The sequence below is a fragment of the Sander vitreus genome, chromosome 4, assembly GCF_031162955.1.
Source record: "Sander vitreus isolate 19-12246 chromosome 4, sanVit1, whole genome shotgun sequence".
In the NCBI taxonomy this organism is placed as follows: domain Eukaryota; kingdom Metazoa; phylum Chordata; class Actinopteri; order Perciformes; family Percidae; genus Sander; species Sander vitreus.
The window spans coordinates 16,879,399-16,889,895 of record NC_135858.1 but is presented as its reverse complement, the minus strand read 5'-3'; the positions used below and the strand labels follow the sequence as shown (position 1 = coordinate 16,889,895).

At 38.1% G+C, this 10,497-nt stretch overlaps 3 protein-coding genes across 5 annotated transcripts; 1 reads left to right on the top strand and 2 right to left on the bottom strand.

Moving 5' to 3' along the window:
- Window positions 1-14: 14 nt before the first annotated feature.
- Window positions 15-5,256, top strand: tardbpb (TAR DNA binding protein b). 3 transcript variants are annotated; one of them, XR_013501888.1, is made up of 6 exons: window positions 15-756; window positions 1,439-1,602; window positions 1,693-1,833; window positions 1,908-2,096; window positions 2,190-3,254; window positions 3,927-5,256. XR_013501888.1 is itself a non-coding variant. In XM_078248727.1 (5 exons), the coding sequence occupies exons 1-5, from the start codon at window positions 516-518 to the stop codon at window positions 2,679-2,681; spliced, it is 1,227 nt and encodes a 408-aa protein (XP_078104853.1). In that variant the 5' UTR covers window positions 15-515; the 3' UTR covers window positions 2,682-3,857. The 3 variants fall into 3 exon arrangements, 2 of the variants coding, with proteins under 2 accessions (XP_078104853.1, XP_078104854.1); XM_078248727.1 differs by lacking the exon at window positions 3,927-5,256 and having other exon boundaries at window positions 2,190-3,857; XM_078248728.1 differs by lacking the exon at window positions 3,927-5,256 and having other exon boundaries at window positions 16-756; window positions 1,926-2,096; window positions 2,190-3,857.
- On the bottom strand, window positions 2,959-8,323 carry cenps (centromere protein S). Its single transcript, XM_078248737.1, has 5 exons — window positions 8,174-8,323; window positions 7,301-7,424; window positions 5,628-5,661; window positions 5,431-5,497; window positions 2,959-5,225 (listed from the first exon to the last, which is right to left on the bottom strand). The coding sequence occupies exons 1-5, from the start codon at window positions 8,201-8,203 to the stop codon at window positions 5,112-5,114; spliced, it is 369 nt and encodes a 122-aa protein (XP_078104863.1). The 5' UTR covers window positions 8,204-8,323; the 3' UTR covers window positions 2,959-5,111.
- A 143-nt stretch (window positions 8,324-8,466) lies between these two features.
- rbp7b (retinol binding protein 7b, cellular) lies at window positions 8,467-10,493 on the bottom strand. Its single transcript, XM_078248736.1, has 4 exons — window positions 10,412-10,493; window positions 9,897-10,075; window positions 9,615-9,716; window positions 8,467-8,617 (listed from the first exon to the last, which is right to left on the bottom strand). The coding sequence occupies exons 1-4, from the start codon at window positions 10,482-10,484 to the stop codon at window positions 8,564-8,566; spliced, it is 408 nt and encodes a 135-aa protein (XP_078104862.1). The 5' UTR covers window positions 10,485-10,493; the 3' UTR covers window positions 8,467-8,563.
- Between the last annotated feature and the right edge of the window lie 4 nt (window positions 10,494-10,497).

Sequence of the window (10,497 nt, the reverse complement as noted above, 5' to 3'; positions counted from 1 at the left end):
TTTTTCGCTTAGATAAAGCCATTTTGCTAGGCCGTATATGGTGGTTTCACATTTCGCCTCGTGGAAAAAAAAAAATATATTCCGTACTCTGCGTTTGAGACGAGACGAGCCTTTTGTTGCGGTTGGATAACGTTATCAGGCTACGCAAGCCATTTTGAAAAACTCGTGTTGTTGGATTACGTTAGTTAACGTTACGCAGTTTTCATTAGCGCGGCACAGTTGATCGGCCGTCGTCCAGTTTTGACGACACAGATCCCCGTCTCGGAACAAAGGAACAGAAGGCCGAAGCACGCTTGTTGGCGCGATCAGAGCGAGGTATTATCTATGAAATAATTTAAAATTAAACCCACCCCAACGCCTGTTTTGTTATCGTATTTTAACTTGAGACGTCTTTTTTTCTCAACTATCACTTTAGCCTGACTCATAGCTATTGTGGTCAACTAGCTAGCGAGCTAACTGCTAGCTTTAGCATAGTTTTGATATAGCTAAGCAAGAAGTTTTATTTTTGGGACAAAATGGCTGAAGTATACATTCGAGTAGCAGAGGAGGAAAATGAAGAACCCATGGAGATACCTTCCGAGGACGACGGCACTGTTCTGCTTTCAACCGTGGCAGCTCAGTTTCCAGGAGCGTGTGGCCTGCGCTTTAGGAGCCCTATTTCTCAGTGCATGCGAGGAGTGCGTCTTGTGGAAGGGATACTACACGCGCCAGAAAACGGATGGGGAAATGTCGTGTATGTGGTGAACTATCCAAAAGGTAGATATGAGTAGATATGTTTTATTTATTTATTTATATAAATTAGTTTTAACGTTACATAACACTTAAATCGAACAGGTGTGGAACGGTATTTATAATTCATGATGTAGCTTCAGCACACTGAAATAGAAGACAATAGCGTGACCTGCAGTTCGTCCACGCCCCATAAGTGCGCTTTGAGACACTAGCTCCATTCACAAAAAGGAGCAAAACAAAAGTTGCCAATTTATGTAGACCAGGATCGAGCAACAGCTTCAAATATTACTATATAGTTGAATTGACACACAAGAAAAACGTTGTTTAACAAAGACTTGTAAAAAAAGTAGCGCTGAATGATTGGAGGTGTGTTGTAGAGCATGTTACGCTAGGTTTACCTAATAAACTATGTGCAACTTAGGTCCTGACAACTGCAACATTCAAATTCAATTATATGAAATGCATGCATGTTAAACCCCAATTGCTACTAATTGGTTGGACAACATAAATAATTGCAAAAAATATATTTGCAGAACAGTGGAAACAATGGAAAATATTGATAGTGTGTATATATTGTTCATAGAAGGTGAATTTAGTCTTGCTCTGCAGTTATTTACAGTCTGCAGAGTAGTGATGGCAGCTGAAAGTCGTATCTCATAGCTGTAAGGTTAAAATACAATGAATTCCTCTGTTGATCACATTTTAGACAACAAAAGGAAAATGGAGGAAATTGACGCCTCCTCTGCAGTGAAAATGAAGAGAGGGGACATGAAGACATCTGACCTGATCGTACTGGGTCTTCCTTGGAAAACCTCTGAGCAGGACCTGAAAGACTACTTTAGCACATTTGGAGAAGTCATCATGGTTCAGGTATTACATTAGCAACCGTAATTAAACACACATTGCTTTGGGTTGTATGTGGTGACAATTGTGCTTCATTGCTCAGTTTCTTTCTTTAAGGTAAAACGAGATACCAAGACTGGAAACTCCAAAGGATTTGGCTTTGTGAGGTTCACAGAGTATGAGGCTCAAGAAAAGGTGGTCTCCCAGCGTCATATGATTGACGGGAGATGGTGTGACTGCAAGCTTCCTAACTCAAAGGTGAATTTGATAATGTCAATGCTTGTACCCATACAATATGGCAATACACGTTGTTAATACTCTATAATCTGTAGTTCCCCTTTTGGTTACAGCAAGGTCCAGATGAGCCAATGAGGAGCCGGAAAGTGTTTGTTGGCCGTTGCACAGAAGACATGACCACTGAGGACCTACGGCAGTTCTTTATGCAGTATGGAGAAGTTACAGATGTCTTCATCCCCAAGCCATTCCGTGCTTTTGCCTTTGTTACATTTGCAGATGATCAGGTATACTGTTAAATGTGTAGAAACTACTTCCTGTTGTAGTGGTACCATTGCCCTGATTCATATCTTTTTATTTTATTTTTTTCCCCCTCACAGGTTGCCCAGTCTCTCTGTGGAGAGGACCTAATAATCAAAGGTGTCAGTGTTCACATCTCAAATGCTGAGCCCAAACATGGCAGTAGGCAGTTTGATCGTACAACACGGTTTGGGAATGGTTTTGGAGCTCAAGCATTTGGTAGCAGCCGTAGTGGGTTAGGGAGCAGCACTAACAGTAGTCTGGCTAATTTTGGTTCCTTTAGTCTGAACCCTGCTATGATGGCTGCTGCTCAGGCTGCTCTGCAGAGTAGTTGGGGGATGATGGGTATGCTGGCTAGCCAGCAGCAGACATCCACCTCAGGCAGTGCTTCCAGTGGAACGAGCTCTAGTAGGGACCAGAGTCAGTCTTTCGGTACAGGCAACAGCAACTACGGCACCAGCTCAGCCAGTCTCGGCTGGGGAACAGGGTCAAACTCTACAACCAGCGGTAGTGGGTTTAGCACAGGTTTTGGGTCCAGTATGGAGTCAAAGTCATCTGGGTGGGGTATGTAAGTTAACTGTTTTGTATGGTAAGTATTGTGACAAAGATGAGTCTTTTCCAAATTTATTTCTGGTGTTGATGCGTATCTGAAAACTTAACACTTTTGTGGGAGATGTTTTGTACATTTGGAAAAAACATGCTAAAGATTTAATTTAGGAAGTGTTGAAGTGAATTGTTTACCAGGATGTCTGACTAAAGTGCTATTTTTGACGTCTCATTTGTTAGTATCCATTTCAACTGGATTCTCTAATGCATGTATTGTGAAATGTGATAACCATTTTGAAAATGCATGAATGTTTGTGGTTCACCATTATCCGGCTTTGTCATCGACTTAAACGGCAATCTTGCATTGGAAAGAATCTGGTTGAAACCTAAATGTTTTTAGTGCAACTTTATTTGCAGTAAAGTTCTGTGGAAAAGCCTTCATTGAAATCTCTTCTGCAGTTCACCTCTCTTCCATTTTCCTGTGAGGAAGCTCCTCTTTGGCAGCATTCTTGGGGTGATATCGGTATCATTCTCCCTCTTCCCACCTGTAAATGCTATGCCATCAAAGAACGGCTTCACTCCGCATGTTCTAAGAGACGGTGGGTGTTTTCACTTTTATCCACTTTTAAATGGAAAGAACTGCGCAACTGACATTTTAAGAACTGATGAGTGCGATTGAGGATGGCTTGTGGCGAAGAGTGAAGCGATGAGTGAGCGAACGGAGAGACGCGTGAAACGGACTGGTTGTGCAGTGAAAGAGCCCAATTTGACTGCTTTTTGAATGTGTGAGTGGAAGCTGCAGATGCTACGAGCGCCTCCCCTAACATGGACTTTCTTTAATTAGTACTTCAAGATTTTTTTTTTATTTTTTTTTTTTTATCTTTGCAAGTTTTTCCTTACTCTTTAAGTATGTCGATCAAGTGCAGAAATATCAAAATGTAGTGGAATGTCGTGATGAATTTGTATTGCTTATATTATCTGATTTGAATGCTGTATGGTGTGTGTGCTTTCATGTTATTGAACTGATCTGTAAGTGTGTACTTGATGTGGATGACACCTGCTGAAGACTCTGGGGGACGCGAGTGATAGTGTGAGAACGTGGAGTGGTGTGTCCAATGATTCCCAGTAGCTCTTGTGGTGTTTGTGAGGTGTTTAAAACCTGTCAAATGAAGGGAGTTCTAATAAAGTTCATTTGAATAGATGCTTAGTAGTTGATATTGCTTGGGTCAGTTTGTCAAATAAAAAACATCTAATTCGATTCACATATCTAGGGACCTTGGGCTCTGCTGGTCGAGGTCTCCGTTTGAACCCTGACTGAAGTCTGTTCTGAAGGACGAAGACGGAAGTTCCAACACTTTCAGTGTGTGGCCTTCTCAGACATGACATGGGGTAGTACCTGTCTTTTTGCTGCTTTTGATGGCTTGTCAGAGTGAATTATCCCTTTCTTGATTATCCACAGCTACTTTTAAGGTGGGGAGGGGGCAGAGGTATTTTAACCTTAAATGGATGAGATCAACAATGTGGCATCGCCTCTCCAAACTGTATTGTCTGTTCCTATTCTGGCTTAAGTAATAAGACAACTAATGGCATGTTGCTGAGCTTAGAATTTGTGATTTTTAGAAGGCCTATTTCACTTAGTGGCCACTTCATTAGGTACACCTGTACAATCTATTGCAAATCAAAACAGTTTGCCATACATTTTACCTTCAGGAAGTATAAAATGTTATTTTGTTGACATTGTTAAATGTTTAAAGTGATTAACTCTGTGGTCATAGGTGTTGTACTGGACTAAATTATATTGAGACATTTCATTTTTATTTCTTGTCCTATTTACAAGAGGGGGGGGGGCACATTAGAATCACCACAGAATATACTGCAGACCAGTACACCACCACTAACTATGCCAGTTTATGAAAGTATCAACAATTAGCCAGGTGTATTGAATAGCACTGGATTATGCAGGTTTACCTAATAGTGGTCACTGAGTGTACATTAGTTTGCCTGGCAGTCTTAACAGTACATTTAAAGCTGTCAAGCTTTAAATGTACTTCCAAATTGAAAAATACATATTTTGATAATTTAGTATGGAGAAACAGCAGGTATATAATTTAGTTGTCAGTCACTTTGACAGAAAATGGCCGCCTTTTGACTCAGTTCATACATCATCTTTATTGTATGTCAAACCAGTGCCAAATGCACTATCACTTGACAATGCATCAACAGGTCCCAGGACTGATAACTGCCTGAAGTTATTTTCTCCAAATCATAAAGCTAATGTAATACAAAAGAAAAAGATCTCATGCTGTGGAATACTTAAAGTTGAAATGCATCATTTCCCATGGCATCCTATGGCACATTTTATTACACTTAACTTATTGTCATGTATTAGTCAGCCTTCATGTTTATTTTAATGTTGGGCACAAGTGAGACACTGCAGGCCTGCCTTTGTCTTGTCCTTATTCTCTGCTCTCCTCCTCAGTGTCTCTGCTCTTCCTCTTCCCAGCATTCTTCTTTTTCAAATCCCTCTGCTCCTGGTTCAGTTCTTCACTTTTATTTTGTATGTAGATGGACTGAAATAAATAAAGGCAAATTAAACATTAAGTTTGCTGTCTGCTGTAGAATATATACCCCTACATAGTTCCAGTATACTACATTATTAGGATGAAATGTTTCAGAGTGGTCTACATTGACTGGTATTTTGATTTTGTCAAGTTACTTAACAATACATTAAGTGCTGTATAATTTCTTTCTGACAATAGGCTGGAAATAACTCACCAATGCAGTGCTGCGACGGGCTACAAGCTTTACATCTTCGGAAGACACTGTGCTTCTTTTAGCATGCCTGAAATCAAAGTTGAGATAATAAATCGGATGTATTATGAAAAAGATAAAGATTATACTAGTCTAGTTCTATTTTATAAAGGCAGTACATGGTTAACTCGTCTGTTAATATGGTAAAAAAAGATTCTCACCTTGCAAAGGCCTCCAGGTCTTTAGCAAATATATCTGGAAAAAAAAAAAAGTGAGTGGATGTTGAGTTTAGATTGACCTGTGGCATTACAATGAACATGGTTAGTGATATTTTACACACACACACACACACACACGTACGTCAGAATATTGAAGTTCTTTATAGTCTGGATCAACGGAAGTACATTTCCAGGATAATTGCCTGACATGTCCCTTACCTTCCGCTCTGTGTGTGTTTCCGTTCTAACTCGGTTCGCTACGTGAAACAAACTTCGAGCTAGCAAGCTACACGCTGAAATGGCAAGTTTTGAAGACAGTTTGGATAATGCAACAAGGCAGGTCTGCTTGGTTCCTTCTGGGGATAATTGTAAAGATTTACAAAGAATATGTTTACAGCGTTTACTATCTAACTGGGATGTTTTGGGAACGATAGGTGGGATTGCCGTGGATGAAATAGTCAGTGTATCGCCATGTATCCAGCTAATTTAAATAGCTCACGTTACTGGATTGTGTGAACAGTTAATATTTTATGTGGCTTTTGCGGGTTGCAAATGTTCCACCAAAACAAGTTCCTTCCCAAGGCCAATAAGTAAAGCAACCATCGCTACGTCTGGAACTTAGACAAGACGATTGTGATTGGTTTAAAGAAATGCAAACCTTCCTATCCCAGAATATGTGTGTGGAGTAGCCAGACGTCACTCCACAGCGCTGTGTAGTGGTAGAATGAGTTGATGCTGAGACATATATAAAATGTATTGGCGTCATTAGGGCATCCTGGATGTGAGATTAAATTGTACTGAGCTGCATGTTGGTTGAGAACATGTAACAATTATGTAAACAATTATTTAAAAAAAACTGCATACACTACAATATAATCAAATTCAATGTAACAACAAACCTATTATTTATAAGCTTCATAGTTTATAGTTCCCAAATGATACGCTTTAAAAGGTATTACATATTTCCAGTGGTGGAATGAGGTACTTGTACTTTAAGTATTTCCATTTTATGCTACTTTATACTTTTATTTCACTACTGTCATAGGGAAATATTGTACTTTTTACTGCACTACAATTTATTTGATCTAGTTATTAGTTACTTTGCAGATTCTGATTATTAATACAAAAATCAACAAATAAAGTATGATGTATTGATATAGATTACTATCAGTTGAAATCAGATCCACATTTGGCAGCTGCAACATTAAAGTGATGCTTACACATTAATGCATCACTAATTATAATCCAATAATCTAAATTACATTATTCTGAAATGGGTTATTCTGCATAGTGAGTTCTTTTACTTTTGGTACTTCAAGTACAGAGCAATTATTGGATTGCAGAAAATGTACACATGTACCCGATAAACTTGTAACTTAGATTCAGGACTGGTGACTGGATCTGCTGTAATGATATGGGAGTAAAATGTTGATATTTTAGCACACGTTGCACCTATAGATATTTTAAATCCCTATGGTTCAGTTGGACAGATAACACTCAACAAAGTTTGCTTTACTGAACAAATCTAAAAAAAAAAAAATTATATCTATCCAAACAGCAAACTAGATACGATTCATAAATTGAAGCTTTACACTTGACAACGGGATGCCTATGAGTTTTACCATTTGGTATACACTGCATGTCTCTGCTGGACTAACGTTAGTTGCGACACCCACCACACTGTCTGAATGCTGTCTCGGCTATCGCTGCTATGACTTGTCGACTGAACTCTCTCCGGTGGTCCTCTCCCATCCTCTGACACAGGCGTCCCACGGTATAATGGACTGCTGCCTTTAACCTCTGAAATTCAAAACATTAAATCAGATTACAAGAAACCATTATGTATTAATATAATTTTTTTGACCTGTCTGTTGCTCAGTGGTAGAATGTAACTAAGTACATTTACTCCAGTACTGTACTTAAAGTATAAATTTGAGGTACTTGTACTTTACTTGAGTTTTCTTTTCATGCCACTTTCTACTAGCCTAGAAATCTAGACGCACCCTAGCGGCAGCTTGTCATGCTAACTTTCTACTTCTTCGCCACTACATTTCAGAGAGAAATATTGTACTTTTTACTCTACTACATTAATCTGACAGCTTACTAAATTACTTAACAATTTAAGATGTTTGCATACAAAACACATACGTTTATAAAATACGATGTTTTCTTAAAAACTAAAACTACGCAACAGTACATAGCCTACTCTACAATTAACGTCACAGCTGAACTGATTAGACAATTCATTAATAACAAGAAACATTTCCAATTCTAAAATGTGAGGATTTGTCTGCATTGAGTACTTTTACTTTTAATACTTTTTAAGTAGGCCTACATTTTCCAGATGACACTTACATACTTTTACTTAGGTAACATTTTCAATGCAGGGCTTTTACTTGTAACAGAGTATTTTTACAGTGTGGCATTAAAGGATCTGAATACTTCTTCCACCAATGCCGTTGCTGTAGCTACTTAACGTTAAATCACAGGCAAACGGAAATGTAGCTGGCTATTGTTATTAGCTGCACAAATTAAAATAACGTTCTTACCTGTTGCGTCTCGTCGTTATCAACTGACATCTTCTTGCGGAGAAACTTTCGACCACAATGGCATCAATTAAGTAACAACGTTGAAAAAAATTCCACTAAAGATGTGAGAAAGATATCATGTCACAATAGAAAACAAAAACTCGCGGCACAAATTCACCAGCAAACCAACAACTCCTGAGTTTTAAGTGCATATTTAATATACAGTACCACCTTGTGGTCCGGAGGAGGTACTGTAATGTTTAAGCATTTAATCAGACTCCTAGGCTATTACACTCAGATGACATGGTCTTTATAAAGCATATAAGACATTGTGTGGCTTATGCCAACTCATTTCATTCAATACTGTCAATGCATTTCTCTGAAGTCGGACATGGTTTTAAAAAAACAAAATCACAGAGTCCTTTTATAAACTTGCTTGCAGACTTGATCCTCACAAGTAAGTTCCTGAGGAGACAAAACATAAAGTTGTAAAATTTTCCAACAAACAATGCTAAAAGTAAGCATGTGACTGAATGAATTGTATCAGTTTTCAGGGGAGAGCAAAATGTTCTTATGTATATAACTAATTAACATTATAACTCTATGAAGCCTATACAGTGCTGCTCATGAGTATTAGAACCCCTGCTAAAGTTTACTAAAAAGAGGAATAAAAAAAAAAAAAAAAAATCATCTTTTGGAAATTGATCTTAATGCCTTAATTGAAAGAATTAGGAAAAATCCAACCTTTGAGAACACCAATTTTCTTTGTGAATGAATAATGTATTGTGAATAAATACATGTTTTTTTATTTTTTAAAGGCCAGTTATTTCATGGATCCAGGATACTATGCATCCTGATGAAGTTCCCTTGGCCTTTGGAATTAAAATAGCCCCACATCATGGCATGGGGTACTTTCCATAAGATCATCTCTCAATGCAAATCAAACTAGCTATTAGGCTAACTGAAATAAAACCATGCCAATCTCTAGGTATGGTGAAGGGTATGTTTTGATGTGGGGCTATTTGGGCTTTAATTCCAAAGGCCAAGGGAACTTTATCAGGATGCATAGTATCCTGGATCCATGAAAAAAATCATTTAAAGATCCTTTAAAAATACAAATCTGCCTGCCTCTATGGGAATTTAACATAGGGGTGTCTATACTTATGGCCCCTGAATTTTAAGGAAGAACATTTATTTATTTACGATACATTATTCATTCACAAAGAAAATTGCTGTTCTCAAAGGTTGGATTTTTCCTAATATTTTCAATTAAGGCATTAAGATCAATTTCCAAAAGATGATTTTTTTTATTCCTCTTTTTAGTCAACTGTAGCAGGGGTTCCAATACTCATGAGCAGCACTGTACGTCCACAAAATAGTATAAATCAGCAAATGACAAAGTGTTGATCACAAACACTAACTGGACTGTCAGGGGCCACCAGAATAAAAACTGCAGTCATACCAGATGAAGCTCGTCTCCCTGAATCCAGTGAGTCCACCCTCGGTTCTTCTTTTCTCCTTTCTGAACACACACCAGCTTATCATTTTCCCAGTTCACCACAGTCTGATAGAGAACAAAAATGAAATACAAATAAAGCAAACTACATAGGCTATAAATATAGTTATGTTACAGTATCCTACAGCCACAGAAAAGTAATTTGCTTGCTTTTATTTTCTTATATTGTGTGGTAGTGTTCACACATTCACATACATCTTTGTGACCACATTTTACTAATGTGATTACCTGGCAGGACCTGTTGTCCAGCCCTTTAGTCACTTCTGTGACCTCTTCTCCAATTTTGAATGACCACTCGTAATTTCTGAAAGTAGTGAATGTCCTGATTGTGAAACAATCTCCGTCTTGCTTAATCACTTTCTGAGGCTTCAACATCGAGGCAATCTTGCGTGTTGCAAAATCAATGCCTGAGTGTAAAAATGAGAGGAATTTGTTAACTTTGCTGCCACATCCATCATGTTCTGATCATAAAATAAATGAACAATTACTTATTCAGCACACTTAGATACATAGATAGACAGACAGACACTTTATTGTCCTTTTCTTAGTAAATTTGTTGTCACAGTCTGAATCAAGTCTTTTCCATCTAATTTACATAAATGATGCTGAGAACAATTTGACATTTACAAGCGATACTCAGTCAACTATAGGCCTACATACGGGTTTTCATCATATCATCATTTAACATTCTTTGAAAGACAAAGCTCAAATATCAGTGTGTATGAAGAAACAGTGACACTTACCAAGTGAGACCATGTATCCCTCAAAATTGACATTGCTGACAATGTCCCATGTCCCACTGTAGTTGACAGGCATCTTTAGATGTTTG

Coding starts and splice junctions, on each gene's coding strand:
- tardbpb (XM_078248727.1), top strand. CDS start 516: ATGGCTGAAGTATACATTCGAGTAGCAGAGGAGGAAAATGAAGAACCC. Junction 757..1,438: donor TGTGGTGAACTATCCAAAAG/GTAGATATGAGT, acceptor ATCACATTTTAG/ACAACAAAAGGAAAATGGAG. Junction 1,603..1,692: donor GAGAAGTCATCATGGTTCAG/GTATTACATTAG, acceptor TCTTTCTTTAAG/GTAAAACGAGATACCAAGAC.
- cenps (XM_078248737.1), bottom strand. CDS start 8,203: ATGTCAGTTGATAACGACGAGACGCAACAG. Junction 5,498..5,627: donor GACCTGGAGGCCTTTGCAAG/GTGAGAATCTTT, acceptor CTTTGATTTCAG/GCATGCTAAAAGAAGCACAG. Junction 5,226..5,430: donor CCCGTCGCAGCACTGCATTG/GTGAGTTATTTC, acceptor TATTTATTTCAG/TCCATCTACATACAAAATAA.
- rbp7b (XM_078248736.1), bottom strand. CDS start 10,484: ATGCCTGTCAACTACAGTGGGACATGGGACATTGTCAGCAATGTCAAT. Junction 10,076..10,411: donor GGGATACATGGTCTCACTTG/GTAAGTGTCACT, acceptor TTTTACACTCAG/GCATTGATTTTGCAACACGC. Junction 8,618..9,614: donor AGGGAGACGAGCTTCATCTG/GTATGACTGCAG, acceptor TTGTCTCCTCAG/GAACTTACTTGTGAGGATCA.